The sequence below is a fragment of the Gymnoscopelus microlampas genome (assembly GCF_963454915.1).
Source record: "Gymnoscopelus microlampas genome assembly, chromosome: 6".
NCBI classification, from domain to species: Eukaryota; Metazoa; Chordata; class Actinopteri; order Myctophiformes; family Myctophidae; genus Gymnoscopelus; species Gymnoscopelus microlampas.
This window is the reverse complement of record NC_139943.1, coordinates 47,521,776-47,548,389: the sequence shown is the minus strand read 5'-3', so window position 1 is coordinate 47,548,389 and position 26,614 is coordinate 47,521,776. Positions and strand designations below refer to the sequence as shown.

At 42.4% G+C, this 26,614-nt stretch overlaps 1 protein-coding gene across 6 annotated transcripts in view; it reads left to right on the top strand.

The window, feature by feature from the left end:
- lrrk2 (leucine-rich repeat kinase 2) overlaps positions 1–26,614 on the top strand; it is a 64,497-nt gene that overhangs the window by 22,861 nt on the left and 15,022 nt on the right. For all 6 annotated transcript variants that reach the window (XM_084059202.1, XM_084059205.1, XM_084059204.1 and 3 more), the window contains exons 17-47: positions 130–258; positions 1,174–1,344; positions 2,329–2,593; positions 2,695–2,892; positions 3,305–3,414; positions 3,520–3,592; positions 3,917–4,128; positions 4,797–5,047; positions 5,547–5,695; positions 5,813–5,906; positions 6,709–6,895; positions 7,733–7,914; positions 8,851–9,074; positions 9,717–9,844; positions 10,401–10,619; positions 11,892–12,093; positions 12,416–12,504; positions 12,833–13,020; positions 13,158–13,312; positions 13,748–13,894; positions 15,755–15,946; positions 16,321–16,467; positions 17,655–17,767; positions 17,973–18,169; positions 18,525–18,685; positions 19,769–19,939; positions 20,192–20,292; positions 20,949–21,161; positions 22,705–22,898; positions 23,268–23,340; positions 23,651–23,841. In XM_084059202.1, coding sequence (XP_083915328.1) covers positions 130–258; positions 1,174–1,344; positions 2,329–2,593; positions 2,695–2,892; positions 3,305–3,414; positions 3,520–3,592; positions 3,917–4,128; positions 4,797–5,047; positions 5,547–5,695; positions 5,813–5,906; positions 6,709–6,895; positions 7,733–7,914; positions 8,851–9,074; positions 9,717–9,844; positions 10,401–10,619; positions 11,892–12,093; positions 12,416–12,504; positions 12,833–13,020; positions 13,158–13,312; positions 13,748–13,894; positions 15,755–15,946; positions 16,321–16,467; positions 17,655–17,767; positions 17,973–18,169; positions 18,525–18,685; positions 19,769–19,939; positions 20,192–20,292; positions 20,949–21,161; positions 22,705–22,898; positions 23,268–23,340; positions 23,651–23,841 — 5,126 coding nt within the window. The remainder of the gene's footprint in view (positions 1–129; positions 259–1,173; positions 1,345–2,328; positions 2,594–2,694; positions 2,893–3,304; positions 3,415–3,519; positions 3,593–3,916; positions 4,129–4,796; positions 5,048–5,546; positions 5,696–5,812; positions 5,907–6,708; positions 6,896–7,732; positions 7,915–8,850; positions 9,075–9,716; positions 9,845–10,400; positions 10,620–11,891; positions 12,094–12,415; positions 12,505–12,832; positions 13,021–13,157; positions 13,313–13,747; positions 13,895–15,754; positions 15,947–16,320; positions 16,468–17,654; positions 17,768–17,972; positions 18,170–18,524; positions 18,686–19,768; positions 19,940–20,191; positions 20,293–20,948; positions 21,162–22,704; positions 22,899–23,267; positions 23,341–23,650; positions 23,842–26,614) is intronic.

Below are 26,614 nucleotides of genomic sequence, written 5' to 3'. Positions count from 1 at the left end.
CCATTAGCAGTACATCCCATACAACAATGCTAACTGCAATTTGCACCCCATTGTGTTGAGTACAAGTTCACAGTGAATTAAAACAAACTGAAAAACAGGAAATCTTTATCCCATATCATGTTTCTGTAGGGATTCCAGGTGGCTCTGAGGATGTTAGATGCGTGTTCAGGAGCTGCTGCTGAGCTGCAGAGAGAAGATTTTGACAGACTGATCTTTACACAGCTCAGAGAAGACACTCCTGATCAGAGCAACAACCCAGTAAGATGTTGGCACTGTAAAAATCATCAGTGCTCATTTAACTCTGAGTGTGTGTGTGTACATTGCATGGAAACTTTCAACACCAAGATTGTTTGGGCTACTGCCCAGTGCAGCCTTATCAGTCATTGATTGTAACAGAAAATGTTGCATGGCTCCCAATTTGTGCAAGGTTTCAGCCCAATCCGAGCCCCCTCTTTGGAGCCACGCTGTAAAAGCTTATTAGGTCAAATAGGAATCCCCCTTTTCCTTTCCTCTCCTTGCCTCTCGGTGAATACAAATAGGCTCTATGCACAGCAGCCATATTGGAACTAAACTGGGCCTCTTCTTACTTCCTTCACAAGTGTTATCAATGATACTAATGATACTAATGTATAATTTGATACTCTGTTCCATTCTGGTCAAACAGAGTCAGGGTGCTGATATTGTGCATGTTGGCTCACTGGAAACATTTGCTACACCAGTGGGTCTCAAAGTGTGGTCCAGGGACCCTCGTGGTTCCCTGAGGGGTTTCCAAATGGCCTCTTACGGATGTGTAACTCTGAGAGTGTACAAATGGAAGGGTCCATTTGGTTCCATTTGTACACTCTATAAGAGTTATGGGGGTCCTTGAAATGAAAACGTTTGAGAACCACTGTGCTACACTAAATGGAACAGAGCCTTCATTTGTATCATTGGTAACACCTGTGAAGGAAGGAAGTAAGGAAGAGGCCCAATTTCACTCCAAAAATGGCTGCTGTGCATAGAGCCTATTACACTGCTGAGGGACTTTTATTATGTACATACTCAATCAAAATCAAACACAACTCTACTCTCTGTGTTTGTTTGTGTGTGTGTGTGTGTGTGTGTGTGTGTGTGTGTGTGTGTGTGTGTGTGTGTGTGTGTGTGTGTGTGTGTGTGTGTGTGTGTGTCTCCCAGCTCCGCAGGTCAGCGTGTCTGGCTCTGTCTAAGATGTGGTGTGACACTGAGCTGCGTTACAGCATGCTGGAGAAGGCCTGCGAGGATGGAGACGCACTGATAGCCGAGTGTCTCATCCAGATGGGAGCCGACATCAACAGGAAGACCAAGACAGAGTCCCTCATCTACCAGGTGAGAGACAGAGTTCGCTGGACCTCATACATCACGGTCAGGGCTCTACCAATGCTGATTGGATTTCGGGACTGATGGCAGCCTGATTTATGTATACCTCGTAGTGCAATGCATTGTGAGCTTGTAGATCGGCTATTTTGTATTACGTGTATGTAAGTAACATTTAGTCGGGTGATTGTTCTTATGAGCGAGAGGTTGCTGTGCCATGTCTTAACCCATTAAGACCGGGAACGCATCTGTGTGTCATTTTAAGATTTCTTTGGGATATTGTAGCTTGTAGATCTGCTATTTTTGAATAGCCAAAGAAATCTAAAAATGACACAGATGCGTTCCCGGTCTTAATGGGTTAAATCTGTGTGCTTTTACTTATTGCATATTGGTATCAGGAGATTTCCTACATTTCTTACTGAGAGCTCTGTATCATCATTGGATTACGAATCGATTTTCTGCCCCTTCTCACGAATGGAAAAAAAATAAATCAGATCACTATAATAGAGAAATGCACATTATATCTCAGTCATTTCAGGCAAGTGACGTCAAACTAAAGGTCTATTATGTTGTATGGTATGGTTCAAGCCGAGGTCGAAAGGAATTAGCCGGAGGGGCCTGTAACTCCTCAAGGGTCAGGCGGAGGACTCATTCTTTTAGCCATATTCTTTACTCACAAATGTATCGTGTCATTTAAAAAGCTGGCTTTTGTTTAAATCTAACTCAACTCAAGATATTGCTTCATTTAATTTTGAAACTAGAAGTGTCCATTGTTTTTGTATCCCTTGACACATCTTATACATACTGTCCTGTATACTTTGACATCTAAATATATCTATTATAATATGTTTCTGAACTGGTAATATGGAGTTAAATGTACCTGTACTATCCATTGTTTCAAATGGAGAAAAGAAAAATGCAGGTTTAAGAGTTTTGTCTGAACGCCTACAATATAAAAAAGTGATCATGAATCTTCTCTTACTGGTGTTTTGTTAGGTGTGTGAGAAGGGAGGACCATTGGAGCTGGTGGAGCTGTTGCTCAGCAAGGGGGTCCATGAGCAGCACCTTCGCAGTGCGCTGGCGGTGAGCGTCAAGCGAGGCGATGGGCCCGCCGTCATCCAGCTGCTGGGACGTCTGGGCCTGGACCTCAACAACTCTGCCCTCTGCCTGGGGGGCTTTCGCCTCGGCCACCTTGACGCCGCCTGGCTGGGACCCCTGCTGGCCGACCGAGGAAGATCCCCCAGTTTCCGAACCAACAACAGTAAGGAGAAAAATAAATACCATTAACACACAAATCCATAAGCAATGTTCTTGTTCTAGTTGTTCTTGGTCTATGTACTGCACTGTGTTTTGTGTCCTCAGGTAAAGGGGCGTTGCTGGCCCGCTACGTACAGTCCCTCCAGAGGTCAAAGAGCACCGCAGGTCCTCCCAGGTCCCTGGGTGACCCCTGCCTGACCTCCGGCTACATGTCGGACGAGAGTGATGAGAGCTCCAGCTTTAGCTTCAGCTTCGTATCTATGGATGATGGCCTGTTCCTCAACGATGACCTGGAGAGTGATGGTGAGTCTCACTCAAACCAGTGAGACCAGTGCAATTTTCAGATAGCCATTATAGAAATTACACTTTTCACTGCATGCTTTAGGGAGGTTTTAATATTGCACTTTCTGTGCATGGAAGTGGAATTGTCTGGAAGAAGCAGATGAGAAGCCTTACAAGCGTGGTTTGAACCAACTGACACTGTCATTCTTTAAGCCTCAGTAGTGGGGATAAAAATCAGAAAAAGGAACTATGCGCTATTAGTACCAGGACTTAGTTCTCTAAAAATATAGAACCAAACAAAAAAAACACCAACATAGCAATTAGTTATATCGTATCAACATACTCTGCCATACAGATTGGTTAAAATACAAACGTGTTCACAAAAAAAAGTTATTGATTGCAGCTTTAACTTTATGTGCTTTTACTTTTGTAGGAAGTGACTCTCTGTCACTCACCTTGTCTCCCATGTCCCATAACAACTCTACGGAGGAGTTGAGGGGAAGCAAGAGGAAGCAAGGACGCCGCAGGCATGCTAGTGCAGAGGTGTGACCCTCCATCCACCATGTGGCGCGTTCCCTGTGTTTGGGTTTTGAAGGTTCCGCTGTTGCTCTCTCTCATTGTTTACTTTTTTGTCTTTCTTAATTCCAGAGTGGCCAAAATGATATGGAACTTAATGAGCCTCTACAGAGGAGACATGGCAGGATTGGCCACAACCAAAAAGGTAGATACTGTATAAAACATTTGACATGCAATTTACAATTGTAGGCATGGTCTGCAGATGCTGGTACCCAATTTTTGGTAATTAGCTGTAATTTATTAATCATTGCTATCCGCTCATAAAAGAAAGGGGGGGGGGACCACACATAAAGTAGATGTAGATCACAGGAAAAACTTCACTAGCAACTTGTTTTCTGAATCTGAGGTGAATCCTATATGAATTAAAATTGGAACCCATTCAAATTGTGTAAAGCCATCTTCCAGAGAGTTTATATTTTTTTAAAGATGTACATTTGCATCCAATGGCATGTACTATATTCCTCCTCAGGTATCTACTCCCCAGTCCTGGGTTCCGGGGAGATCTCCACCCCCTTGACCGCGGACAGGGAGAGAATCCGTCTCCTGGACCTGTCAGGGAATGAGCTGGACACTCTGAGCTGTTTGATGGATGAGGGCTCTGTCCAGCAAAACCTGGAGCACCTGGCCCGCTTGGACCTGAGCCACAACAACCTGCTGGACTTCCCCTCAGCGCTGTGTCAGGTAGGTTGACCTGTAACTGTATGTTTAACCCATTGAGACCTGAAGCCGATTCTACATGTCTCCTAAATCCCAACAGTTTTCTGAAAAACGTTATGTTTCTATATCAGTGGTGCTCAATCTTTTTCATGTCAAGGACCCCCTAAATTATATGTATTTGGCCGCGGACCCCCATCAAAATATTTTGTTCCAGGGACCCCCAGAAGCAACGATTTGAGTTAAAAGTGTTTGTTTTAAAAATATATATATTCAAAGATTTGCACACATTTTCACGATTTTTCAAAAATAGCAGATCTACAAGCTCGTAGCGCGGCACTCGGTGCCGCGCTATGAGCTTGTATATCTGCTATTTTTGAATAGCCCAAAGTGTAAAATAATGCTTTTTAGCTCAAATCTAAAAATGGCACAGTTCCAGGTCTTAATGGGTTAACTGATTTAATTCAATTTGCAATTACATACAGTATGAGACCACTCTCGGTCTAATAGATGTCTGCAACACTTTATGTGTTGGTGTGGATTCCCTAGTGTCAGTGCATCAATTAAGTCATTTTAAGATTTAAACACTCAAATGTAACTATATTTGACACCTTTTATTTTAGGAATGTTAAATCACTGCACTTTATCGATTACCCCATAGTTTCACAGTCATCCGTTTGTTTTCATTACATCAGAGCTTTAAGAGTTTGACTCGGCTGGATCTCCAAGGCAACCATCTCCAGTCTCTGCCAGCGGAGCTGCTGTGTCTGCCCTCGCTGAGCACGCTCAACGTCTCCCGCAACTCTGTGGGCCCGCTGCTGACCCTCGAGCCCACCGTCTCCTGCCCGTCGCTACGACAAATCAACCTGTCTTTCAACCAGATCACCACCTTCCCACACCAGCTGGGCCAGGCCATGAATGGACTGGAGGAGCTGTCCATGGAGGGGTAGGATGCTGGGATATTCATTTTTCATGATGGAGCATCATCCTTTTTCCTTGACAATAACTGACTGTCAAAGCTAGCTAAGATTGGTGATAAGACTGAATGGAACTGGCAACACCTTGCGAAAGAATCAAGATATATGATTAAAAACCTTTTTAAAACGGTCCTGTACACAATACAGTTAACCATGTCCATAAGTACTCAAAATAAATGTGCCGTTTTCTTTGTCATGTAAGCTCCCGCCATTGTTCATTTTCTAATAATGAAGGTTTGACATGATCAATCTCCTCAGTAAATTGTTGTCAATATGTTCTGCTAGTTCACACTGCTGCACTTTTTTATACTCAACATTCTAAAACTGTTTCATGTTGTTGCAATTCTTACATCTGAACTAGTTTTTAAAGTACTCTAGAGCAAATTAGGAAAAGTTAGTGCTTCTGTAGTTCTGTTTGCTAATCAGTGAATTCTAAAGGTGATGTTGTCTGTGCATTTCTGTGTTCAGCAATAGAATGACTGAGCTGTGTGCTCTTCTCTGTCTGCCTGAGATGAAGATGCTTGATGTGAGTAAGAACAGTTTGGAGAACATCTCCCCTGACTTTCTGACCGGCTGTCCCAAACTAGAGACCTTCAGTGCCTCCATGAACAAACTCAGTAAGGATTGCTGCATTACTTGAATGAATTCGACAACTCAGCTGTTGTGTTTTCCCAATCTTATGTATGTTTGGGATAGTCATGATGTGAAGAAATATCAAATGTTTTCTTTTATAGGCTCTCTGTCCTATCTGCCATCCAAGGTAGCAACACTGAAATTGGCCTGCAACAGTTTCAGTTGCATTCCTCCGGCTGTACTTGATTTAGTAAAGTAAGTATTGGGTGGTTTTGTAAAAGTAATTCTCGCTAAGGAACGTGAGGCTACATTCTTGGTAATGATGATAGGAATGTGAGGCTTTACATTGCAAGAGTTTTGAAACTGTTTGGTAACAAAGAATTGAAATGTGCTTTAAGTCCTTACTGTAGTATAACACTGACATCGCCTACCCATACCCCCATAATGTTTCAGTGTTTTGTGTATTGTCAGGACCACATTTGAAACAAGTGTTTCATTACGCTTTAACCCATTGAGACCTGGAACTGTCTCATTTTTAGATTTGAGCTAAAAAGCATTATTTTACACTTTGGGCTATTCAAAAATAGCAGATATACAAGCTCATAGCGCGGCACCGAGTGCCGCGCTACGAGCTTGTATATCTGCTATTTTTTTTAAATCGTGAAAATGTGTGCAAATCTTTGAATATATATATCTTTAAAGCGAACATTTTGAACTCAAATCGTTGCTTCTGGGGGTCCCTGGAACAAAATATTTTGATGGGGGCCCGCCCAAATACATATAATTTTGGGGGTCCTTGACATGAAAAAGATTGAGCACCACTGATATAGAAACAAACGTTTTTCAGAAAACTGTTGAGATTTAGGAGACATGTAGAATCGGCTTCAGGTCTCAATGGGTTAATGTGTTATCCTGGGTTGAAGTTATATTGTGATTTTACTTGTATATCTTTTACCAAAATGAAATAAAATAAAATCATCAGCTGGTTCATCAGCCATCTGCATTTGACAGTACACAAATTGATCACCCATTCCTAAAGCTTATTTATGTTGTTCAGTTTGCGTTCAGTAGACATGAAAACCAATGCTATTGACTTCCTGCCGGGCCCCGTGTCATGGGCATCCGTGAACCTGCGAGAACTGGTGTTCGGTCAGAACCGGATCGCATCTCTTGATCTGAGTGGACCCATCTACAAATGGGCCAGGTTGGAAAAACTCCACCTGAGTGACAACAAGCTCTCTGAGGTACAGCATTAAGTCTGCACACTTGAATATTCACAGGACTGATAATATTTAATTTAATTTAATGGCTGTTGTCATTAACATGTGTTTCATTAACAATGTTATTTTTCACTCACTCAGTGTCTTTCTCACTTAAACTGCAGAACAAGAAACCTACAGAAAACTGTTATGTAACACATGTAAACTAAAACTGTGACAAAAATATCTGTATATTATGGTGTAAATCAAATGCCTTTAACCACTCAACCCCTACAGTATGTATACTTTGTTGACCAGAGTCTCTCAATAGGGGTGTTGGAAAAAATCGATTCGAATACGAATCGCGATTCTACTGTTGGACGATTCAGAATCGATTCTCATTTTTTTTTAAATCGATTTTCAAAAAAAGAAAAAAGAAAAAAAAACGTTTAGTTTTTTTTGGAGGATCTTGGATTTACCTTTGTGCGTTTACATTATTATCAGTTGATAAAACCTTTACAATTATAAATGTACTCTGTTCTCATGCCAGCAGATTGGAGTAGATCCTGAAATCCTATGTTTTGAATCAAGAATCGATTTTGAATCGAGAATTGTTTGTTTTGAAAAAATCGTTAAAAATCGGAATCGTGACCCCAAGAATCGGAATCGAATCGAATCGTGAGATAGCAGACGATTCACAGCCCTATCTCTCAATGGTGTATACTTGGTCCCCTCCTTTTTCCCTCTGCACCAAACCTCTTCGCCCCAAAATAGCTGACCTACAGTACAAGCTCACAATGCAGGGCGCTGCAACTGGTTGCCCCAGAGTAGGGATGCTAGGGTTCATGTGGTTAATTGTAAGTCACCGTGCTCTGTCTTCAGATTCCTCCTCAGATTGGGCTTCTGCAGGAGCTGACGTCCCTGGACGTTAGCCGTAACGCCGGCCTGCGCTCCTTCCCCGATGAGATGGGGAAGCTGGTGAGACTGTGGGACCTGCCCCTGGACGGCTTGCGCCTCCAGCTGGACCTGAAGCACATCGGCAGCAAGACCAAAGACATTGTCAGGTTAGGGTGTGAAATTTAAAAAATGTTCACATTGTCGTGATATACGGTACCCTTTTACCCCCAGAAGCCATGCAGTCTACAGCAGGGGTCTTCAACAGGGGGCCCGGGACCCCTAGGGGGTCCTCAGAGCTACTATAGGGTGTCCGCCAAATCTTTGTGTGATAGGGTGTAGTTTTTTTACATTAACCACTTGAACCCTAGAATTCCTTTTCTGAGGGGAACATTAGCCGAAAATAGCAGATCTACAAGCTCTCAACGCCTCGCGCTGCGAGACGTTGAGAGCTTGTAGATCGGCTATTTTTGGCATTCTTTTTTTAGGTGTAGAGGGAAAAAAGAGCAGACTAAGTAAAAAAAAAATCTGAAACACAATTTTATGCAATATAGAGTAGGGGGTCCCTGCTTCATCTCTCTCTCAGCTAGGGGGTCCTTGGCCTGAAAAGGTTGAAGACCCCTGGTCTACAGCAACACAGAACTTAGAAGCTCTTTATTGCCAAGCAAGCAATATTTTCAGGAACAACTAGAGTTCTCAATGGGCCTGAAAATTAAGGCCCGGCCCTAACTGGGCTGAACCGAACAGGGCCCGGCCAGAACAATTACCAACATTTTTGGCCCGAAAACCCGAACCCCCCCTCAAATAGAAAAACTAAAGATCGCCAGTAGGCAGCGCAGGCTCGGCTCGGCCCAACTAATAAGCATACATTTTCGTCCCGGCCCAAAAACGTTGGTTCGGGTCAGGCAGAATTTGAGAACTCTAGGAACAACACACACCTCTCCGCGCTGATGGGATATTTTGTGAAGAAAACACTACGAGGGGGTAGTTAACGCCATTGCACTGCCCTCAAACTAGAGCCCATTGTGTGTTGTTTGTTGTGTAAATACTAAATAAATTCCCATCCGTATTAATATCATTTCCATGTATCTTCTCTTTTCTTACAGGTTCCTGCGGCAACGTCTAAAGAAGGCTGTTCCCTACAATAGGATGAAGCTCATCGTGGTAGGGAATGCGGGCAGTGGGAAGACCACCCTGATCCAACAGCTGATGAAGCGGAAGCGATCGCAGTGGTACACGGAAAGGACCACCGTTGGCATTGACGTCAGGGACTGGATCATCAGGGAGAGGGACAAGAAGAACATGGTGCTCAACGTGTGGGACTTTTCAGGTGCGTCAGGACACGGTGGTAGATACAACATGATGGAATCATGGTGTATCAAAAGCAATTCACACTGGCCCTGGGATATGAAGGACTGTCTAATGAAGAGCTGTCTATTGAATTAGAGATTCATCATTAATTAAATAGAATGATGACATGATTGCTGCCATGAAAATAAAATGTAATGAATGTTTTTGCATTTAAAATGAATGATCTGCTCATAGGATTTTATTTAGAAAAAATATATGAAAATGTATAATTAGGGATGTGCATTAAATGAAACTTGTTAATGATTAATTAACCGGATAAGAAAATGCACTATTTCCAATGGATGAAAGTCTGCTGTGACCCCATATTTCTTTTTTTTACAATACAATAAATGTTGTTTTCAAGGTGGTTTATTTTGATATGCGCATTAGAGGCTATAAACGAGAGGATTCGAACATCGAAGGCTATAAGTAGGCTTATGTGGATTGTTGCTTAATCAAAATACGCCTTGATAGGGTCGATTTCTAATCTTGGATATCTGCTTAGGACAGCCCATATCTGCTGAATTTCTTGAAAGAAAACATGGGAGGCTGCTCCTGAAAATAATTAATCTACACAAGTACACACTACATTAAGTTGCATTTCACTATTTTCTGTCGACAGGTGAAGAAGAGTTCAGTGTCTCCCACCCTCACTTCCTAACTCCAAGGGCTCTCTATCTGGTGGTGTATGACCTCAGTAAAGGAGCCAGCCAGGTGGATGCCCTCAAACCTTGGCTCTTCAACATCAAAGTAAGAGACAAACATTCATACTTTGTGTGTACTCACCATTTTATGGGTATGTTACTATACAATGTGTATCGAGGGAATAGATAAGTAGCCTTGCCGAGCCATGTGGCCCACAGGGTAGGATTCTATCTCTGGTTTCTGTAGCATGAGGCGGCTTACATCCCTTGGACATGACTAGTATGTTGCAGGGACTTACTACAATCCAACCCTTGATGCTGAGTGCCAAGCAGGGAGGCATTGGGTCCTATTTCCATAGTCTTTGGTATGACCCGGCCGGGGGTTGAAACCCAACCTCCCAGTTTCAGGGAAGATAGTCTAACCCCAAGGCCACCGAGCTGGTCGAGAGTATGGTATATATTATAAATGGACATAGGCGAAAGGTTACTGCCTGCCTTCATAATTTGTCTCTCTTGTTGGATTGTTTTACATTATTTGTATAAAAGTGAAGTGACAAAGATGTATGTTGTATGTTTTCCCCCTATAAGACAAAAAACATGTTTTGGAGTGGAGGAGTGGACCTCATGTTCTTGTATATCTGTGGTATAATCATGGCCTGTAGGCAGCAGCTCCGCTGTCCCCGGTCATCCTGGTGGGGACACACACAGATGTGATCGAGGAGCCCCAGCTCCAGGCCTGCTTGGCCAAGATCAGAGAAGAGCTGTTGAACCACCAGGGCTTCCCAGCCATCAAGGACTACCACATGGTGTCGGCGCACGAGGACTCGGACACCGTGGCCAAGCTACGCAAGGCCATCGCGAGGGAGGTCACCAGCTTCAAGGTGAGGAGAGTGTGCGGTTGTCAAGTCATGATCGCAGCGTTTGTGATGCCATGTTCGGACTGGCAGGCCAAATCACATTTTTGGAATATCCAGATTGGAGTCGGATTGCTTTTTATTAAGTCTGAACAGCAAAAATGAAATATCAATTATAAATATTATATTTGTGTCCCAATTTGGACAGTATAGTCACTCAAATCATATCTGTCTATTATGTCACTGTTAACGTTCACGCTATCGTTCATGCCCCCCATCCCCCCCGCCCGTACACAGGACGGGAGGGCAGGCTGAGGGCAGGACGTAATAATAACGCTTCCGCGATGGTGTTTTTCACTCGAAAATAGCGCCACTGAACGAGAACGTGAACGAATCATTTGAACGAATCATTGCCGCGAACAAAATCGTTCGTTTGCTGAAATGAACGTTTTTTTCCCACCACTACTGGACAGAGGGACAAATTACCTGTCTACTTCTGCTACTGTAGCACTTTTGGGGGGATGCCTCATTGCCTCAGTAAAGGTGAAGCTTGAAAGAACTTACAGGAACAAGACCATATATCAAGACGTAGAAGGTCATGGGTGCAGTGCCAGAGGGAAATCAAATAATTAACGTCTAAACCAGGGGTCTTCAACGTTTTCAGGCCAAGGACCCCCTAGCTAAGAGAGAGATGAAGCAGGGATCCCCTCTATATTGTATAAAATTGTGTTTCAGATAAACTTTTGCTGCTCTTTTTTCCCTCTACACCTATAACTCTTAGCCAAAAATAGCAGATCTACAAGCTCACAACGCCTCGCAGCGCGAGGCGTTGTGAGCTTGTAGATCTGCTATTTTTGGCTAAAGTTCTCCTCAGAAAAGGGATGCTAGGGTTCAAGTGGTTAATGTAAAAAATAAAAAATAAATCCTATCACACAAAGATTTGGCGGACCCCCTGTAGTAGCTCTGAGGACCCCCTAGGGGTCCCGGACCCCCTGTTGAAGACCCCTGGTCTAAACATAAGGAGATAAAAGACAGTAACAACAAAAGCCAGGCAGAACTAAACCGTTTCCCAGTTGAGCTGATGGACAACATACAGTCCTTGGCGACAAACGAAGCGCTGCACCGCAAAATAAGGACCTGAGAGTGTGAAAATGTAAACAAATGCACACTCTCACTAGAGTTAAATGAACCCGGAGGATTTGACTGTGAAGCAGAAATCCCATCACAATGTCATCTCGTTCTCGTTCAACCTCTTTCCTCTATATTTCCCCACATCCCTCGCCTCCATTCTGCTTCCAGATCCAGGGTCAGCCTGTGATGGGGCAGCTGGTGCCAGAGAGTTATGTGGAGCTGGAGCGCAGGGTTCTTCAGGAGAGAGCCAGTGTTCCTCCAGAGTTCCCCGTCCTCACACACCACGAGCTGCTTCAGGTCATCCAGGACAACCAGCTTCAGCTGGACGAAGCCGAGCTCCCACATGCTGTCCACTTCCTCAGTGAAGCTGGTAAGATGGAGCTATGACTGAGTCGTATTAGGGGTTTTAGCGCTTGAAGTTGAAATGAGTTAAATTATACAATAGAGCACATTGTATTCTATTAAATATTATGTCCTATTTTTGACAAAAAAAGGGGGGAAAAAGTAAGAAACGTGCATGTGTGTGTGTGTGTGTGTGTGTGTGTGTGTGTGTGTGTGTGTGTGTGTGTGTGTGTGTGTGTGTGTGTGTGTGTGTGTGTGTGTGTGTGTGTGTGTGTGTGTGTGTGTGTGTGTGTGTGTGTGTGTGCGCGCGCGTGTTACATTTACAGTTAACATACTGTGTATCTCTGTAGGTGTTCTGTTCCACTATGACGACCCTGCACTTCAGCTCCAGGAACTCTACTTCATTGATCCACAGTGGCTCTGCAACATCATATCACAGGTCTGAGCCTCATGGGCATTAAAGACAATCTGTCTAAATCCATCTACATACTGTGTAATACACTGGGAAATCCTCAATGTTCATTTAACACTGAGAGTATTCAAATTAGAGTTCTCAACGGGCTCCGCCCTAACTGGGCCGGCCCGAACAATTACCATAATGTTAGGCCCAAAAACCCGAAATGGAACCCGAGGCACTGATAATTAGCATACATCTTCGTAGAGTCGGGTAGAATTTGAGAACTCTAATTCAAATGTAATCTTACATTTTGTACACTCACAATTAGATCAATTATACTGAGTTATGTACTGTGTTCTTTTGTATATAGAAACTGGTGTTGACGAGCTGTGGTTCATGGGAGCACCCTAAAGGAGTGGTGCAGCGCTCGGCACTGGAACGCTTCCTGTTTGAGAGCAAGTGTTTCCCCAAGAGCCGCCTGACCCAGTTCTTCAAACTGCTGGAGAAGTTCCAGGTGGCATTGCCGATTGGGGAGGACCAGCTGCTTGTACCTAGCAGGTGCCTTACACATGTGACTTTTGTATTGGCTTATATTTATCAGTATGACCCTTACGGGTCCATTTGGTTCCATTTGTACACTCTCAAGAGTTGAATTAACATTCAGGATTTTACAATGCTCACTTCTCCTTCCACAGTCTGTCCAAGCACAGGCCGGGGATAGAGCTGCCCCACTGTGAGAACTCCGAGGTCATAGTGCGTCTCTACGAGATGCCCTATTTCCCCATGGGCTACTGGTCCCGACAGATCAACCGTCTCCTGGAGGTGTCCCCCTACTTGCTCTGTGGAAGAGGTGACATAGCCACTAACCCATGCACTGTCAGCAGTAAAGCTGCATGATAAGAGACAGTTAGCATTGAAAAGAATAAGATGCATTGCTAATGGGAGGGCGGACCTCTGACGTCACTCTGACTCCCCTTGTTAACCTGTGACCGTTGTACACAGACAGGTACAATGGGTACTCTGAAAAAGCCCCCAACACTATGACTCAGACATAATTGGTCGGATCGGCAGTGCGACGTATAGGTGTGAGGGCCGCATAGAGGCCTGAACTCTAGATTTTTGGGCAGAACCTCTAGTTGCTGAAAATAGCCCGATCTGGTCATATCAAAATAGGCAAACATTTGGTAAAAATAGGCAAGTATTTGCAGAAAAAAACAGAACAGGGATGCTAGGGTTCATGTGGTTAGTATTATTATAGATGTGTTTGTGCTGTTCTGTTACCCAGAGAAAGTGCTGCGTCCCATCCGTAAGTACTGGAGGAGGGGTGTGTACCTGAGCTGGTCTCCAGAGGCCTACTGCCTGGTGGAGGCTGCCTCCGTAGAGGACAACCCTGCTAGCTTTGTGAAGATCACTGTGCCGTGCTCACGTAAAGGTAAGACTACTGCTAAACTATATTTGTTTTAACCTCTCTCATAGACGTAGAATTTAGCCAGAGGTGCTTCACAGTACAGAGAAATGCAATACGAAGCGATATAAAGAAATGTGCCAAAGGTTGACAGAAGTACAGTGAGAACAGCTGCTCACGCAGTGTTGATTTTGACAGCAAATTTTGATTTAGTTTTAGTCATAGTCTTTTGAATAAAATTCCATATAGTTTTAGTCATATTTTAGTCACCTGAAATATTTTTGTCTAGTTTTAGTCGACTAAATATCATAAGATTATAGTCGTCTAAATCTACAGTTGATTTAGGTGACTAAAATGTATTTTTGCGGTGCCTTGATGGCGTCGTAATGCCTGATTTTACTGGCTGAAAATAGCCGATCTACAAGCTCACAATGCGCCGCGCTGCGACGCGTTCTGAGCTTGTAGATCTGCTATTTTCACACCCGAGCACAACCAAACATAAAATGTCTTTTAGTTCTACTGGATCTCTTCTCTAATGGTCCCTCCCTAATATTTTAGTCTAGTTTTTATTTGTTGACGAAATTGTCAATATATTTAGTCTTAGTTTTAGTCATTATACCTTAGTTTTTATTTAGTTTTCGTCAGTGAAAAATGGTAGTCGACGAACACTTTTTGTCATAGTTTTAGTCGACGAAATCAACACAGCTCACATGCTAATAAGCACGTCATTGAGAGACTGTGCACGAGAGCATAAGGGATGGCTATGAACACTGGTTAGGATAAGGGGAAAAGGGTGTGTGTACACAGTAAAATCCTCACAGTGTACACTGTGTTAATTTATCCATGTGTAGCTCTGAGACTGTACAAAATAAATGTAACCAAATGGACCCCTACGAACCATTACTGTAGTTATGTGTGGAGACTAGTGCTTGTGAGTGTTGGGGTCGGTAGGGAGATTGGTGGAGTTTGTTTATGTACTTATACTTAGAAAATGATATGATCACAGTCATGTTGAAAGAGGAGAAACTGACAATCATTTGAGTAGGAGCAGAGCGCTGCCTCATATCCATCTTCTTCAGCAGTTTACAGTACATTACAGTCAGATAACAGGGTATTAACTGTAAATTGTAGTACTAGCTACATGTAAGTAAACCATAGCCCCTAGGAAATTGTGCTTTGAATATACTGTAAGTATTTAGAATAGGATTGCTGTGTATAGAAATAATAATCTTGATATCATTCACACACAAACACAGAGTTGAATAAATGTAGTGTTTCAGATTCAGATGGTTGTGATGGTGATAATGATAAGCTTATGGCCATTCATTACCATGATGACCATGGTAGGTGTGCTTTGGTGAAAGAAAGATAATAGATGGAGCTATATATAAATATATAAAAATATGGATATATATATACACCTGGATGCAGGTTATTTCCCCTTGTAGTTGAGGACATAATTAAAAATAGAGTCTCTCTCTCTCTCTCTCTCTCTCTCTCTCTCTCTCTCTCTCTCTCTCTCTCTCTCTCTCTCTCTCTCTCTCTCTCTCTCTCTCTCTCTCTCTCTCTCTCTCTCTCTCTCTCTCTCTCTCTCTCTCTCTCTCTCTCTCTCTCTCTCTCTCTCTCTCTCTCTCTCTGTGTGTGTGTGTTGCTTGAATAGCAACAATAGCCAATCCACAAGTTCCCAACACGTTATGAGCTTGTAAAGAAACATAGAGGCATGTTCAATTCTGTCATTAAGGAAGCGAGAACATGGAATATGGATGTTTGGTCTGTAAACATTTTTACGTTTTAGCACTAACTCTAGGCTAAGTATAGTCCTGATGATTGGTGGTAATAATTATGACATGTCGTGTTGATGCTGATGAATGCTCTCCTTTCCCCCAGGTCGGATGTTGCTGGGTCAAGTGGTGGACCACATCGACTCCCTGCTGGAGGAGTGGTTTCCAGGCCTCCTCAACACAGACATGCACGGCACCGGGGAGGCACTGCTCAAGAAATGGGCTCTCTACAGCTTCGAGGACGGCCAGGACTGGAGCAAGATTCTGTTGGAGGACCTCTTTAAGCATATTGATCAAGGTCTGTACTGTGGTGGCCTTCATTAGAATGACGCTAACACTGTCAGGATCAAGGATATATGTCTCCATTGTGCATTTTTTTATATGGCATTATCATATTACACCTGATAAGCTATTATTACATTGTATTAACCACTTTCAACTTGGCATCCCTATTTTGGTCATGTCATTATAGGCGTAACATCTAAAAAAAAAAATCCAAACTTGTCAAAAATAGCAGATTTACAAGCTCACAACGCATCACGATACAACGTGTTGTAAGCGTGTAGATCGGGTGACAAAGTGTATAGGGAAAAAAGTTTCCGAAACAGGTAAAAGTTGTAAAATGTCTCCTTATATTCACGGTTGTTTCCTTAATTGCTTTATCTACTTCAGATTGCCTGCTGGTGAACCCAGAAGATGCCCGCTGTACACTACCCATCTCTCAGATCGCGCCTGACCTGATCCTAAGTGACCAACCTGCTGGGATCATACTGGACAGTGAGGAGCTGCACATGGACCTCTCCAAGGAGAACCTATTGGGTATGTAAGGTTTTGTGAATACTTTTTCCTTGGGTATTTATCATTCAAGGCACCTAACAAGTACGTTACATTTCCCCTGTCCTGATTTCACGAAACCAAGCAAGCTTAGTAGGTTCATCTATCTCATCTGTCTCCTTGCTTGGGCTGCTCATCAATATTTTCGTCAAGAATGTATATTATATCGTCGGTGTCCAGGACGAACCAGCTAACTCCCTTTTCATCTTTTTTTTTTTTTTTCATAAATCAACGCTATTGAACACCCTTTAGGTCTGTGTAAAAAATCAAAACATTTGAACCAATGAAAAGTATTAAAAAGCGCCTCTGACGAAAACTCCCAACTCCATTGGATCCTCAAACTGTCCGTCAAAAACAAACAACCCCCCCCTCTCCTCTACAGCGCTGCCTTATAACAGCATGAGTAGTGCGCACTGCGCAGTGAACGAGGAGGAGGACCACGTAAACAAACTCCCCGCAGTCTGTTAAAACTATGCAGTGTACCTGTTTATCAAACTTAGCACTGACGCTAATGTTATGAAAACAAGTAATTATATTTCTAAAATCTATGAAGTGTTTAATGAGGAGAGCAATGTGACAAGAAGAAAGGCGTTCATAGCATTTCTGTCGGCTAGTTCTACTACCTCATTGCAGAAGTTATTGTAATATTTAAAGTCCTGTTTATTATTGTAGGCCTAAATAATAAGTGTCATGAAGCATCAGGGCATTAATTCACACGTTGTTGTGATGCATTGTGAGCTTGGAGATCCATTGTTAGCTTTTGAGAATTTGTACCCTTTTGAAACCTCCCTCAGCAGCGAGTGGAGCTATTGTTGTTTGGACACCTAACTCCACTTCAGCTTGATTTCTGCTCGTCTGAAACTACTAACTCCACTTGCGCTCGGTAAAGTGTTGATTTACCCGCGATTTGGGTACAGTGTTGATAATATAATGACACATACAAGTATCTGACAATATATAAAGTCACTATACCAACTTTGATGAGGCACTAGGCAGTATTGCTTTGTTTTAAAAATATAAGGTTTTCTTCATTTCCTGAAAAACGTATATTTTGTTTTTTCGTTTCCTGAACAATGAGCGTTTTGGAGTTAGCAGTTTCGCGCTGGACAGCAGAGATATATTATATTATATTTATAAAAGAAAGCAGTAAACCAGTGTGAGTGTGTTCACAGGGGATGGCGGTTTTGGGACTGTCTATCGAGGAGTGTACAAAGATGAAGAGGTCGCTGTGAAGATATTCAACAAGCATGCATCTGAGCTTTACATCCACAGGCTCCTTCGACAGGTAATTGTACTTCCTGCCGTTCTATTTGTATATAATAGTATGTAGCCACTAAGATTGAAATAGTTTTTTCACTTTTCATTCTGAACTGAAAGTATAAGTCTCAGATGAAGAAAGTTCCACTTGAGCTCATAGAGATTTAGTGTCATACTCAAAGGCACCTAAACTCATTTAATGGCCTCCCCTCTCCTCTGGCTTTCGTCTCCAGGAGTTGGCAGTGTTGGGTCGCCTCCACCACCCTAGTCTGGTGGGCCTATTGGCAGCAGGCTCAGGTCCTGTTTACCAGGTCCTGGTAATGGAGCTGGCTCCTCGGGGGTCACTGGACTCTCTGTTTGAGCACGAGAATGGCAGCCTCAACCCCAAGCTCCAGCACAGGATAGCCCTGCAAGTTGCTGACGGACTCAGGTACAATCACATTTGACAATTTCTCAGGGGTGGGAAGGGGGGGTCAAAATAAAGTAATCAACAGGAAGATGGGCTATGTGTATGTTAGGCTGAAGTTGTGAATAAACTAGGACATTTATTTATGCCTGATGTGATGACGTGTATTTATGTTTAAAACAGTTTGAATGTTGCTGTTCAAGTGATTAAGACCTCCACCTCGGGAGCCTCAGCCTTTAGCTGGTATGGGATAAATTCCCAACTGTGTCTTCCTAGTGTAACTCTCCCTATACAAAGGGACTTGAAAAAAGCTCATAATTACATGATCATTACTCTTCAACCACTTGGCCCAGTGATTGTGTCCCATTTTCACAAACAGGTACTTGCACTCATCCATGATCATCTACCGGGACCTGAAGCCCCACAACATACTGCTGTTCAACCTGAAAACCAACTCTGAGATCATCGCCAAGATGTCTGACTATGGAATAGCCCAGTACTGCTGTAGCATGGGAGTCAGGAGCTCTGAGGGCACACCTGGTAAGAGAAGCCTAAAGCCTGAGTTGTACTTGGTTGCGCACGGGTGTTGCGCACCACCGCGCAACTGAGTATAAATCAGACATGTCTCAATCCTAGACATAATCTTTCCTGCTCACTTCTCGGTCCAGATCTAGGCCTGTCACAATTATTACATAATCGTCAATTATTTGAGATAATCGCAATTATATTTGCATAATCGTCATAATCGTTTCCATGTTGAAATTTTGTCACACATTTTCAAATAGTAAAATTGTAGATCAGCTATTGCTGCTATTTTTACATGCATACAATTATTAAAAATGCCAATAATTTATTTTCATATTTCAGTTATTTGTCATATCTGCCCTGTGCAATCTCTGATTACGAAGTCTAAAAGGCTTCATAATGTTTCATTGTTCAATACCAAACACACAATGAAATCGTTAATCGCAATTATTTGAGTGACACTTAATCGTCAACTTAAATTTGTAATCGTGACAGCCCTATCCAGATCCTGGAGAACCTCCAGGTTGCAAACAATGGTTGTTAAAACATGTAATGACTTTGCCATGTCTCTACTTGCCATGTCTCTATTTGCCATTTCTCTACTTGCATAATCCAAAATGCCTCAAATCAATATTGATCTGTTCAGGCCCACACATCAGCAAATACAAGCTATAATTTTAACATTTAGCTGATATTCATATGTGGACCTACTGTACCAACATTTAGCTGATCCTCTTATGTGGAGCTACTGTACCAAGATTCATGATTTGTAGTGCAAATGTGCAGTAGTTAAGATTTTGATCGTCTGATCAAATTAGGGTTGCTTACTCTAAGGCTCTATTAGAGACTCTATTACTCTAAGGCATTCATATCCTGTAGCATACAACCCTTCACATTTAAGACACATTGTACAGAGGGGTAACCTATTGGTCAGTTCATAATCCCAAATCTGATTAAGTAAGATGTTTGCAAGTACAGTATGTTTGTATATTGGACAGGTTTTATAATTATCATCTTATCTTCGCAAATGTGGCTTACTGTATCACTTCAGCTACGACATATTCCATTGTGTATGCCTGTGATCTGTGTATTTGTCAGGTTTTCGTGCACCAGAGGTAGCCCGTGGTAATGTGATCTACAACCAGCAGGCCGATATCTTCTCCTTCGGCCTGCTGCTGTACGACCTTCTGACCTGTGGAGAGCGCATCTCAGATGGCATGAAGTTCCCCAGCGAGTTTGACGAGATCGCTGTCCGGGGGAAACTGCCAGGTAATGTTTGTTCCTGTCTCTTCCCGTCTTGCTCAGATCGGCTGTGTGGGTAAGGTACTTATACTTGGGAAATATACTTTACATTACATTTGATGTGTTGAATATTCACCTAAGCACTTTAAGCTTATCTTTACATAAAAGCACCACGCAGAAATTAGAACTTACCACATGCCCTCCTAGACAAACTTTGTCTCCTGGCGTTTTAACAGAATAAAATGTTATCCATTTCTATGATGCGTCTCATCCACACAGACCCAGTCAAGCATTATGGTTGTGCTCCATGGCCTGGCTTCCAAGCCCTGATGAAGGAATGCATGCGGGAGAGCCCTCAGGATCGGCCAACTTCTGCTCAGGTAACAAGCTGGTCTGTTAGTTAACAGATCAACTGTGCTTATGCCGACTCAAAATAAGCAAACCCCATGTTAAAAGGCTGATTCTCTATATCTCTGCTGTCCGGCAGAAACCAGCTAACTCCAAAATGTTCATTTTCCAGGAAATGACAAAAACAAAACAAAAAGTGGAGTTAGGAGTTTTTGTTCATCATTGATAAGAACAGCTGAATGGACCTCAAAGCTCACAATGAGGTTGGAGGTCAAAAGGGGGTGGAGCCTGGAGTCATCAAAACCAGCTAACTCCACCCCCCTTTGGTGGAGTTAGCTGGTTTAGCTGAAAGTTTGAGGATCCAATGGAGTTAGCTGGTTTTGTCAGAAGCGCTTTTTAATACTTTTCACTGGTTCAATATTTTTTTAATCAACACACAGATGTAAAGGGTGTTCAACAGCACTGATTTATGGGGAAAAAATGACTAATGGAGTTAGCTGGTTTCTGCCGGACAGCAACGATATCATGTTACTACATTGTGAGCTATTTTTGCTACTTTTGTGTGACTGTAGTATGACGAATTACGGTTGATTTGTAAAAAAAACTAGAAAAAAAACAGGTTTCCGACAGCAACGATACATACAGCGTATGTTTCATCATGTCATGTGATGCTCTTTTATACGTTTAGGTGTTTGACAGGCTGAACTCGGGGCCGATGCTGTGTCTTATGAGGGAGCTGGTGTTTCCCAGGGCTCCCGGTGCTGAGTGTTTCACACTGGGTAGCAGCAGCAGTGACGGTCCCAGTCCCTGTCCCAGGGTGTGGCTGGGAGGAGGCAGCACCACTCAGAAACTGGGCTCTGTCACTGCCGTGGACCTGGACACTGAGACTGTCACCACACAGGTACACAGTCAAATCCCGGTGCTCATTTAACTCAGAAGAGTGTACAAATGGAACCAATTTGACCCGTAAGGTCAATGTGTAGTCTCTCCCACAAAGGCCAGTCACAGAACGGTTGGAGAGTTGGTTGTCAGTAAATAGAGGTGTAAGAACCGACAAAGCTCACTATGGATTAGGCAAGGCAAGAGTATTTGTATACCCCATTTCAACAGCAAGGCAATTCAATGGGCTTTACTTAAAACATTAAGCAAATGAAAGACATTATAACAGGACATTTTAATTTAAAAAGTTGAACACGTATCTCCTTAACACATTGACTGCCTAGATCGAATTAATTCGATATTAGCTTATCATCACTTGCCTGCCAAGATCGAATGAATTCGATTTTAGCAAAAAAATATTTTTTCAAAAAAAATTCAATTTTTTTTTTTTTTTGACCCAAAAGACCAAGGAGAAAAATCTCTGGCATGAATAACAATAGGCAGTGAAAATAATTCAGGCAGTCAATGTGTTAATAGGAAACACCTATTCTGGACACAGAGCAAAAAAACACAATATAAAATAACATTTGGATATGATAAAAATGAAAGAAGTAAAAACGAAATAGAAAAATGAGAGAGTAAAATTACAGTGCAGAAGAATAAGGAAAGAAATCTCATTAAAAGGCTGCGGTAAACAAACGTTTTTACCTTGTTGTAGCAGACCTGCAATTTTCTTATTACTATACGTCTCTGGGAACCTATTGAGGAAAATAGTACAGAGTGAAACTCAGATTTGTACATTTCAGTTCCGCAAGTTTGTTTTATTTGCTTTGTAGCAATACCTTCGAGGTATTGTTTCTTGCCCCTTGTCCAGGGAGATGCACTGAAGACGGTACACTTTACATTTTATCCTTGAGAAAACAATGAACAAACACATTTTTTGACCCAAAAGACCAAGGAGAAAAATCTCTGGCATGAATAACAATAGGCAGTGAAAATAATTCAGGCAGTCAATGTGTTAATAGGAAACACCTATTCTGGACACAGAGCAAAAAAACACAATATAAAATAACATTTGGATATGATAAAAATGAAAGAAGTAAAAACGAAATAGAAAAATGAGAGAGTAAAATTACAGTGCAGAAGAATAAGGAAAGAAATCTCATTAAAAGGCTGCGGTAAACAAACGTTTTTACCTTGTTGTAGCAGACCTGCAATTTTCTTATTACTATACGTCTCTGGGAACCTATTGAGGAAAATAGTACAGAGTGAAACTCAGATTTGTACATTTCAGTTCCGCAAGTTTGTTTTATTTGCTTTGTAGCAATACCTTCGAGGTATTGTTTCTTGCCCCTTGTCCAGGGAGATGCACTGAAGACGGTACACTTTACATTTTATCCTTGAGAAAACAATGAACAAACATCTTCCTAGTAAATCTCCAGTCCTTATTTTTTGACAGTATGCTGGTTCCCTAGTTTTCTATATTGTAGATCCTCAGAATGTCCAGGGGTTTGACATCAAAACCTATCCCGTGGTTATTCATGTCCGTTCCCTCCCACCAACAGGAGATTGACACCAGTCCTGTCCTATGCCTGGTGACTGCCCAGGTCCAAGACGAGGCCTGTGTCTGGCTGGTGGCGGGCACTCAGTCCGGCTCCTTAGTGGTCATCAACAGTCAGGACCTGTCGTCATGGCACCAGCTGCAGAGTGTCTCAGATGCTGTCACATCCCTGTTCTTTCACACGTACCCTCGTCGCAGGTAGGACGCTAATCCCAACTGAACATGAATAATACCCTCCTTCAACAGCTACGTGTAAATGCCTTTTCATCCCTCAATACTCTAGTGGAGCTACTAACCAAAGATTGCTGTTGTACTGGACAGCTACCTTGTCAGTGTGGGCCATGTGTGTAACCTTTCTATTCCTGTAACTACAATCCTAAAAGACAGGAGAGATGCCCATGCATGATTATATTGAGTTTTTTCATAGTTGTTGATGTATACAAGTATACTGTATCTGTACTGTATTTAAAGCTGCTGATACACTACAATGACTACATTATTATAATGCATCGACAATTTGACAATGTATTCAAATCTTTCACCTGGATCTCTTTCCTTTAATTTCAGCCAAAGAAGGAGCTACCTGCTAGTTGGAAGTGCAGATGGAGTTCTTACTGTTTATGAGGACATTGTTCTAAAGGTACTTGAGTTTAAATAACATCTGCTGTTACTGTAACATCAATTGTTACTGTAAATATAACACCTAAAACCGTTGGTATCTGCACTATGCTGGCTTGGCATGTTATTTGTTGTTTATCCATATATCTAAAATATAACAAATAGCTGTTAAAATATAGTTAACAGCTATTCTATCCGGGGTTCTGAAACAAACATTATGAATATTAGACTTAGTACAAGAGTACATGACTAATGTTTGAACTCAACCATAGTAAGATGAATTCAGACGCATCCAAATGTCTTTTATTCATTTTTTTTTTATTATTTTGCAGGAGGAGAACGGCCAGCCAGTCAAAACGCTCTCCGTTGGGAACGCCCACACGCCTGTGATGTGCCTGGGTCAGTCTGGACACTCACTGGACAGGAGCACGGTGTGGGCGGGCTGCGGGTCCAGGATCCTCTCCTTCTCGGCCGACTACGATGTGTGGAAGGCCATCGACACCAGACCCAACCACATCTTCCAGTGAGTTCATGACAAAGGCTTGACTGTGTGCTCCGAAAGGCTGAAGGGGTGCTATTTCAAAGCACCTCTCTCCTTTCTCCATGTATTATTACGGGGCCAGGCTTCCAGCAAGGACGAGCGTTCCGTTTTCCACCTGGTTGCCGTTTTTTTTTTTTTTGCTCTGAGAGGGGGAAAAAAGCGTGAGAAATGGCAAATGTGGCGTGAGGCGTGAGAACAGGTTAAATTGCGTGACTCTCACTCTCAAAGGGTGAGAGTTGGCAGCTCTGTAATTATTACTGTTGTTGTGTTCAGCTGTTAAACATACAGGTTCAATGCCATTTGTTCCCATGAGATTTGACTAGGCTATGTTTACCAGGTGTGTCCGTTGCGTTTGCAAATGGAGAGTGGGGAGGAGAGATTCCCCGGGTCCATTTGGTTCCATTTATTTTGAACACACATCCTACTGCCAAAAAACTGATGTTTGGATTCAATTTTGTCTTTATTAATAAGTTGTGTCCGTGTGGGTGCGGCTAGGTGGCGGATCTATATCTCAGAGAAATAATGAATTCCCAAAATAATTGGCCAAACACAAAGATCGTATTGATGATATAACCCATCCATCTGCCGTGTTAAGTGGTCAGATAGGTGGGCCGAGATTTTTAAGTGGGCCCTGATCCAGTAAAGGTTGGTAACCGCTGCTCTACGTTTAATATTAGCTGAAAAGACACAATAATTCACGTCCAGATTGGGTAACAGACAGTATTTACAAAATAAGAAGCAAACATTTGTTGTATAAAAAAATGTGATAAAACTGAAAGGAGACAATCTCGTTTAACCCATTAAGACCAGGAACGCATCTGTCATTTTCAGATGTCTCTGGCTATTCAAAAATAGCAGATATACAAGCTCATAGTGCGGCACCGAGTGCTATTTTTGAAAAATCGTGAGAATGTGCAAATCTATGTATTTTTTAAAGCAAACATTTGTAAATGGAAAAAAAATATAGCAGATCTACAAGCTCATAGCGCAGCACTCTGTGCCATGCTATGCTATGAGCTTGTACATCCGCTATTTTTGAATAGCTAAAGAAATCTAAAAATGACAGATGCGTTCCCGGCCTTAATGGATTAAACGTCCAAATTGATTTCAACTTCATCAGACTAATTTGAGCGGAGCGCCGTCCATCCGTCCGTCCGTCCATCCGTCCGTCCGTCCGTCCGTCCGTCTGGCGAGAAACGTGAAGGACGGCACTGCATGCTGTGTGTGGGGGGGGGGGGACCCTTTACGATTCCTCACGACACCATGGGACTCTCTGTCCCCTCAAACATCTTGGGGAGGTTCAGAAAACCTTCTGGCTTCCGTTGTCGTCGCTCGTCGGGGCCAGAAACCTTGTATCTCCATCCATATTTCATCTTTTGACGTTATTCCCGTAAATTAATGCCCTACGGAGAGTGTTGAACAAAAGTAGTGAAAATAGCAAATCTACAAGCTCATGATCTCATGATCATATAGATTAGCTATTACCGTTTGTTTTGTGATACATTTTGTGAAAGATGTCAAGTGTGTGTGTGGGGGTGTTTCATGAATATTTATGTTTTTTTGTAATATAATGTTAATTATTAAGAGTTTGTGATTAAATGATAACTACATTGGATCCATTGGAACACAGGATTCTGGACATACAAAGTTTTCCGCCCAAAAGTGACGATATGAATGTTCACAGGACGTGTACTATTACCGTCTCTGTCGGGTGAAAACCTCATACGTCAAAAACTGTTACTGTTCAGGATTCAAATAAAAAAAATATTTAAGAGTAGCAGATCTACAAGCTCAAAACGTGACGCGAAGCGACGCGCTTCGAGCTTGTAGATCTGCTACTTTTGATGCTTTTGTGTGACACTGTAGGATGATCAAGTAGGCAGGGCATTCATTTACGAAAAAACACAAATTAGAATATGGACATAAGAGGTTTCTGCCCGACAGCAACGATATGGAGGTTTACAGGAGCTTCTGGCTTACATAAGGATCCTGTTTTTGAGTGGTGCTAGCCACTCCAAGGACTGACTTTGTCCGTGTGTCTGTCCGTATGTTATATCCGTCCATCCGTCCGTCCGTATGAGCACGGCCTCTCTGTATGTTTGAGCACAGCCTCAACAGCTGCGGCTGATTGCAACACAAAGATGCAACCAGTTACACTAATTATACACACACACACACACACACACACACACACACACACACACACACACACACACACACACACACACACGCACACTTTTGAGTAAAAATACTTAAAATGAGTAAAAATACTTAAAATGAGTAAAAAATACTTAAAATGAGTAAAAAATACTTAAAAGATGTTAAAATTAGTAAAAACACGTAAAAATCTGTAAAAACATTTTAAAGTACTTAAATTGAGTAAAAATACTTTGAAGTCATCAAAGTCTGTAAAAAGTAACTAATGAAATGAACTCATGAAAGGCACCACTCTCTTCACACTGGGTGTGATTTTTTGTCTCCGCCAGGCCGAAAGGCATGGCGAGAGAGTATGTTTTACCCCCTGTCTGTCCGTCCGTCCGTGTGTGTCCGTCCGTGTGTGTCCGTGTGTCCGTCCGTCCGTCTGTGAACAGCTAATTTCCCGCACCGTTGGCTTGATCGCAGTGAAACTGTGCACACACACTCCCTGGATACCAATTCAGAACCTCTGCCCCAATTTTTTCACATGGGCCTGTTATAGCGCCACCAGGAGGCCGCTTTTTGCAAAACACATTTTTTCACAGTACTCCTACAGATT